General features: G+C 41.9%; 1 protein-coding gene across 1 annotated transcript in view; it reads left to right on the top strand.

Annotated features, from left to right (window-relative positions):
• Positions 1-2,745, top strand: part of E23 (ABC transporter G family member E23) — a 105,892-nt gene extending 103,147 nt beyond the window's left edge. The window contains exon 13 of the mRNA XM_018031364.2: positions 698-2,745. Coding sequence (XP_017886853.1) covers positions 698-890 — 193 coding nt within the window. The 3' untranslated portion in view covers positions 891-2,745. The remainder of the gene's footprint in view (positions 1-697) is intronic.
• The last annotated feature ends 5,468 nt before the right edge of the window (positions 2,746-8,213 follow it).

Below are 8,213 nucleotides of genomic sequence, written 5' to 3'. Positions count from 1 at the left end.
TAGCCTATACATCCTTAAATGTAAATCAGAGCACTCGGAATCGAGTGAACTATTTAGTATATTGTAGGACAATGCATTTTTTTTTAATAAGACAAAATCGCGATGTTCAATATTTAAAGGAATATAATATTAATCGCGACGCTCCGCCAGAATTAATTATTCCCGTTATCCAGACAGCTCGGAAGTCAAAAATTGATTTTATTCCGCGACCCTCTAATTGAATTAAAGAAACGTCGAGTGTAAATGACAAAGGAAGATGAACCGTGACACCGTGTATGTATCATTCAGTGAGCAAAGTCTAACTCGGCTGACTGAGACCTCGCACTTTGGCGAACGTGAAATTCTCCGAGCCCCGACGTCATATTCTATTCAATGATCCGCGACGATGCGTTAATCCGATTAGTCGAAATTGATCCCCTTCAGATTTCGTGAAGGGACGACGGATCAAATTGTACAATAAAATGAGAATATCATATCTCAAGTAGTTTTAAATATTCGAAGCATGAGAAATCGTAACAATTTCTCGAAACAGATCATCTATCGAATACTAAATTCGTACGACGATTTATACGGTTGAAACAGAGTTGGCCGTTGTTCCTATAACTTTTGTCGCATACCACTTAGCGTGGCTGACCGAGATAGTCGGCCCAGCACATTAGGCCGTATTCAAGCACCGTGTTTCGTTCTGCGCCCACAGATGCTCGCAGCCAAGCAAGTTCGCGGAGTGTAGAAACTCGACGACGATACCAGTGTCCGCGATCCTGGAAGTTCAAGGCGGCAGGGGTTCCGGTCTTCCACTGTGGGCGAACACGGCGGTGCTGCTCGCGTTTCTAGTCGTGTTCCGCACCCTGGGCTATCTGGTGTTACGTTACTACCGCGTGCCCAAGTGAGCCCGGCGAGATAGCGGAGGGAGCCGTCTTTCTACTGCCGCCTGAAACACCACGACTGGACGTCGAAACACGGGAAAACAACGACGACGGCGAGAGTATCGTCGTCGTCCATCGAGCCTTTGACCCTTCGTTTCGCCCGGGGCGACGCGACAGAAGTAGAAGCACAGAACGAGAAAAGATTGTACCATGCGCGAAAGTTTATTTTTACAGGATTGTCCTCGGTCGTTCCACTAGAAACGGTGGTGAGATCGTCCACGTGGAAACATTTCACGTCGGGCCTCTCCAATTTCCCTCGCCCATTTTTTACTGGATCGATATCGCGGTCACACGAAAATTGAATCTCACGAAACGAAATAGCTCAGGAGGACAGTTTCCAATACACGGATCACGCGAAGACTGAAACTTCCACGGGTCGAAGATGAGTTCGATCGTTCGTGGACATTCTCAGCACCGTTTTCATAACCGACGCCGCTATTTTTAATTACCGATTGCGAATTAGCGAATATTTTTATTAATCACGCATCTCGCAGAAATAGAATACCTCAGACAGACAGACAGGGAAAACTAGCAGCGACCTAAGCGAAGCGAGGGGTTAAAGGGAGAAGTGCGCGGAGAGCACGGGAGAAGAGGGGTGCCACGTCCACCCGTTTCCGCCTAGTGGATCTGCGACGAGAAACGCATGAACGCCTCACCAAGAGACTTTGTTCGAAGACTATACATAAGATTGTACACGTAGAGACTTTATATATACATATATATACATATATATACATAAAATATCATGCTATCGCGTGGAGATGAGCACGGAAGGGAGCATGAACGAAGGAAGAATGGGGAGGAGCGCGAACTCTTTTGTTTTAATTTCTTGCGGCAACAAGGGTATGTATAACTGTGCAGTTGTGCGTGCGTGCGTGCGTGCGTGCGTGCGTGAGTGAAAGGAGAACGAACGAAAGGGTGAGAGAAGAGCCATTTCTTTCTCTTTTTTTGGAAGAATCGATGCGGCGCGTCGAGTCGCCACGCAAACCGACTGAAAAAAAAATCACAGACGTTAATTCCGACGAACCATTTCTCCGCGCGTGGGAACGGAGAAAAGGAAAAATAAACACCATTTCGAATCATCCACAGAAACATTTAGGTTTAGGAAACACGAGACGGAAAAATAATTAGCGAAATATCTATAAGGAGAGGAAACGTTTTTTAATCGTTCTTAGGCGAGACTACCCGCGTTTTACTTTCTACAATTTTTATTACCACTGACAAACGATCTACAGTTGATATTCGAGCCCCAAGACCAAACCCCCCGACCCCTAGGTGATAAGGTGGACAAAACTGCTGCTAATTCTATCATTCGGTTAATCACTACATCTACCAGTTAGTAACTTTTATTAATCGGATGCTGTACCGCGCGAAAGGGATATTCAGCGAGAAACAAGTGGATCGTTCATATACATATATACATCTATACATATATACATATACATATAATAGGCTGCGAATTTCGATCGACGGGAAGATGAAGGAATAGTGATAAAACGGTGTGCACGCGTGTGCCGAGTGAGAATGAAAGGGCGAGCATAGAACGAGTATATATAAAATGATTGAAAGGAAAATGTGCTCGTAACGGAGGAACAAGGTTCATGAAATGATTAGGCTGGCTATGGGAGATCCGGGACTCTGAGTCGATCTTAGAACGTTGTTGGTCTCTAATGTAATTTATGTGATGTTTTTTCTAAAAAGCTCGACACGGGGATCCAAACGAAACATTTAACGAGCGACGTAGTAATTAATTGGCTACCTTCTGTATATAGAAACGAAAATTATATATATATACATACAGAAATATTATATATATATATAAAATTATAATAATTATTATCATTATTATTATATTAATATTTTTATTATATAATTATTATTATTTTTATTATTATTCTAATTATTATTATTATGTATTATGTTTATCGCATGTACAGGTGTACCACGGACTGAACGAGGAGGCACGCGATGTCTTTCTTTTCTCTTTACTTTTCTTTTCTTTTTCATTTCTCTTGTACAGGCCGAGAAACGTACATACGTAAAATATAATACGAACAACCGCGTACGTTTCTGTTCAGAGATTTTTTACCAAACGAACCAGTTGCGTCAGTTGCAAATGTGATCAGCTTACGCAAGACGAGGGAAGAGAACGAAGTGATCGTTAGTAAGGGAGGAAGAAAGGCAGCGAGTTAGGGTAAAGTCGTTTCCTCCGAGTTACACGCCTACTCGAGTGTACATTAATACACGCGTACGCGTGATAGCGATCGGAGTCGATCATCTTTTAAGATTTCATTTGTAAACGTTGATCTCGATCACTTCGAGCTTGCCATTGAATTCGATCGATTTGTTATCTGGATCCTTGATAATAATTACTCGTTGAGATCCGATCGCTGGACACAGGAGCCACGGAGAGCCAGTGTTCGTTAATATAGTAGGCAGTTAAGTAGATAGATCGCGACGGCTGACTTGGATCGAGAGGGGAACGCGGTGTGTGTCTTTTTAGTCAGCCAGAACGGGCTACGTTTCGATTCTGTGCGACGAACCGGACGACTCGCCGTGGATTAACGTGGACCGGTCCATGAAATCCTCCGTAGCTTTCTTATTCGTCTTCGGGAAACCGTCGCGCGGTCAATCTTGCATATCCTCGCTCGGTTTGGCTACCTCCCCTTCCATTTACTCGACCTCTTCGATTTATAAATGCAAAATATATAAGGTGTGTAAATTAAGTAATGACACTGATTTTTTAAAGTTCTTTTATTCGAATAGAATTACAATTTAATATTGATTATTATATTGGTAAATGTAATTCTATTCGCATAAAGAAATTAAAAAGCCAGTCTCATTACATAATTTACACACCTTGTAATTCGTCAATCTCCATGAAGACATAAACAACGTTTTTCCTAATTCAAACAGTACAGAGGCAGTATAGAAAAATTTTAAACGAAGCACAATAGTGTCCGGATTTAGAATCGATCATCCGAATGCGCAGTATGAATAAGAGATAATGAGAGAGAGAGAGAGAGGCAAGAAGAAGATAGATAAGACTCGAGACTATACCAGGAATTGCCGGGATGACTCGCGGCCATATATCCGGACGAAAGTGTGACCATATTTTCGGACACTGCCGTATGCACGTGGAAGAGAGAGAAGGGGAGGAACAGGTGCGAACCGTGCGATCCTCGACTCTCAAGGCCGCGTGACGGGATTCGTCCGGTGCACGCACAAACGCAATATCCACCAAGTGTTCAAGTGGGTTCGGTATCGAACGAGAGGAGAGGGTGGGTGACTGGCAGGGTGAACGGAACGAGTTGCTTTCCAATAAGAAGGGATCGGTCTTCGAAATCACGATGAGATGTCGATTTTTCTTCTACCGAGCATTATTCCATTTCTGAACAAATTTCTGAACTTCTCGCGTTTTAACAATAAGTAAACGAACAGAACTGGTTTTTGGTACATGTCCAAATTTAGTCGGTTTACCGTTTTCTCAAAAGAATAAAAATCGTCATCTTTAAGGAAGGGTACATCGAGATAGACAACGGGGTAAGGCATTGCGCGGACGAACAAGAATTCTAAGAGAGTTTCGCGGTATTCATCCTGTAAACTCTTGTACCGAGCATTACTACTTCCAACAGCGATCTGAGATTCGAGCTGTCGCGGGAGGGAACTTGCTCGCGGTTCGCGCTATGCTTGTTGAGACGGAGATGTTCAAACAAAGATTTGGCTGTGTCAATGTCTGTAACGCGTAATTCGTTTTCAATGTTTTCTTTTTCTATGTGTGCGATTTCAAATGAGTGACAGAAAAGGCAAGAATGCGAGGGAGAGAATGAGCGGAAAAAGCAATGGGAACGCGAGAGAGAGCGCCCACTGATAAAGATTAGTTAGACCGTAAGGAATTGAATTGCTGTTCGAAGAACGATGGATACTTTTTAGAAAAAAGTTTTCTTCTTTCCTGTCGCCTTGCGAATATTTCTTCATTGTTCACAGCAATTACTAATCACTAGAAGAAACTGAAATGATAAAAGATCCCTGTTTCAATAGAAATTAGTCTTTTACTTTCTTTCTTTCCATCATTTACCATTTCAGCTTCGCAGTTCGTATTTATACTTTCGCAACTCTGTAAGCGTAATTTCTATGCATATATGTATTATATATCACTGCCAAAATCCAGAACGAAGTATAATTTAGAGAAAATACATTTTGGTTTATTTCGAAGATTGACAATTCGTGATCTAATTTGTGTCAATATGTTCTGCGAGGAATGATCTAAAGGGAAACACGATGCGAGTGGAGGAGAATGCATATCCCCAACTCGATGGATATCTCGTGGACTCGAGCCAGATTGCGTTGGAAACCTGTATTTGTCTCGATTTAGCGAAATGCAACCTACTGTAACTTTGTAATAAAGCGTCTTTCGAGCTATATTTATATAGTACGTCAAATGTGAATCTACTGCTTCTGTTCTATCGGATGAACCAGGTTCCGTCGATGTTATCGCCCGTATATTTATTATCATACTGGATCGTCTTAAAAACGACGTTCAATTAAAATCAGACGGGACTGGAATTCACTGGATACGATGGAAACAGGCGAGTCGTCTTGTTCAAGGGAGATCACTCTCGAATGATAAAATAAAAATAATAATGATTCCGTAAAGAAAGAAACAAACGATTATCGAATTTCTCTATCCATACTAACGTCACTGTGTTTCCCTGATAAAAGAACAAATTGACACAGTTGCAACAGATCTGAAGACCGGCCGGAAAGAGGAGAGCTGAAACTTTCTCACGCTTATGAGAGAAATCACGCGGGATAAACTTTTCCCGACGTTTCCTCGCCACGTATCGTCCTTGACTTTTTCTAACATTGTTAAGAGGACGCGAGTTTTCTCCTAGAAAGAAAAATCTTTCCCTGGGCGATTTCCCTCGCTATCCGTGGGAAAACGCGATTCTCTGTGTTCCGTTTTATCGTTCTTCGAACAGCGAACGAGCACGGCTTTCTCTACTTGTCAGTAGTAAAACGACTCTTTGAGGCGGGTTATTCTAGGACGAGAGAGAGAGAGAGAGAAAGAAAACGAGAGACACTTTCTATTATTCTGCTCTTCTTTTTCGCCCTCGGGTGCGTCCAAAACGAACGGAAGAGGAACAGGATCGGATTCTTGCAGACTTCTATTCAAAATTTTTATACCTGTATTATATACACTGTACACACCGTTCCGATGTTTATATATACGTTTACAAATTACCAGTTTTTCCAATCGGACCGACTAAGCGGAGGATCTACTATACACGCTTTTGCACTAAAACTACAATAAGACTGAGACTAAACGTTTTTTATACATATTGAACCACTTATACACCTGCGAGGGACTTCGAACCGTATCGCACCTTTGAACATTTTCTACGATCGACTGGTGAGACAAGTAGAATTAACACAGCCAAACTCTCTACGAGCGGTAGTTTCCACGTTTCCTGTAGCTCTGGCTTATTCTTCTTCTTCGCGAATCGTAAGGGAAAGTGTACCGATGATCAGACGCGAACAGGGGAATAATAACTAAATTACGAGAAGTCTTCTTGGACGAAAAATCGATCCAAGAACCTGAGCTGGTTTCGAGAATATCTGAAAGAAGTGGTAGACACTCGGGATGGCCTCGTGCCGATTTTTGCAGAGACTGTAGTATCCCCCTATACGCGTCGACTCATGGGAAGAATGAAAAGAGGGTATCTTAAGGGCGACGAGACGTGATGTAACGCGTGACTGTTTCGCTTTACAAAAATAGTGCCTTTTTTACAAAGACTTTGTTGTTTGTGCCAAGTCAAGGGGGATGCGAATGCGTAGACGTACACCCGCGGGGAGGTTCGCGTGCATTCGCGGCAGAGGAAACCGGGCTGGGACGAAGACGCAGGATTTCGAGCTTAAAAACTGAAAAGACGAAGGGGAAACGATGACGACACGGGGTGGGAAGAGCGATTAAAAAGCAGCGTTGGTCGTCTGGGAATTTTCTTTTCGAGAGAGAGGGTGACGGGCGCATTTTATTCTGTTCCCTCGATACTGCGAGATTTCAATGCGAAATTTTATTCCACAAAGCTTGGAAACAGTTGACCGTGAACACTTAGGAAATCTCGTATCGTTTTTAATGTGATGTTAGGGTCTTGGCTCGACGGATACGTAGACATAGAGGATCTAATTAGGAACGATGTAACGCTTCAAATTGTAAATTAATGTGTAGACTGCGGATTTGAAAAAATACATATAATGAACGAAACAATCAAGCAGAATGCATGGCACAACGTTTAAAAGATTAAAGGATACTCTTATTAAATATCGTTTCTTAACCCTTTGCACTCCTGTGTCGAGTGTGACTCGACATCAGTTTTTATCTCAGGAGCTCCTTTGTCGAGTCTCACTCGATATTCTTTCATGTCGAAATCAATAGATGAAACGTGCGAAAGAAAACCAGGATTGAATCCTGAAAATTGTTTCAAGAGATATCATACACTTGAAAATTACAAAATACAACAATAGTATGAATAAAACTGGTATTTAAGTGAATTTATTTCTTCGTTTATTTATTTAAATTGCCTTCTTTATTACTTAAAGTAAATTTCAAATAGAACACTTAAAAACGTTGGGAGCTGCTGGTAACGAAATTGAAATAAAATTCGGAGTGCAAAGGATTAAATCGATACCCTACGAGTTTTATTTCGGACAAAAATCCGCAGCCTAGTAACGAGAGACGCGGAACGAATCGCAATATGTATATCATCGAGTATATCCAATCTGAAATATTAATAGTCTTCTGAATCGAAACGTTTCGACGAAGAATCGTCGTTTCGACTATCCGCATCGACGCACTCAGCTTTAAAACGATCCAACCTTCGGAAGCAACGGCGTGTACGTCGATCTCTTCATCGGAAGATAAAAATAAAGAAAATTGTAGCAAGGAATATCAAAGACGCGATGACGACGGTGCCAGGAGGGAAACACTCACGCGCATGGTTGTGATACACTGATCGCGAGTGAATGTGCAGGAAATAATGTGAGCATGAACGAGGCTGCGTTTCTTACTATTGAAAACGTTTACCAGTGAAAGGAATGAAGCGGGACTAACAGAGAAATATGCCAAAAAGTGTTCCACTATAATGGATACAGCCGTGGATCCCCGAATTAGTGAAAGATGATTAAATTACGAGTAAGTAATAGTCGAGTGTGTAGAATGAAAACGGAGGAACAAGTTAATACACACATATTATATCCGTGTATATGTATATATCGAGTGTGTCTGTG

The sequence above is a fragment of the Ceratina calcarata genome, unplaced genomic scaffold (genome assembly GCF_001652005.2).
Source record: "Ceratina calcarata isolate Rehan_Ccalc_2016 unplaced genomic scaffold, ASM165200v1 scaffold127.2, whole genome shotgun sequence".
Taxonomy (NCBI): domain Eukaryota; kingdom Metazoa; phylum Arthropoda; class Insecta; order Hymenoptera; family Apidae; genus Ceratina; species Ceratina calcarata.
This window is presented reverse-complemented; position numbering and strand designations above follow the sequence as displayed.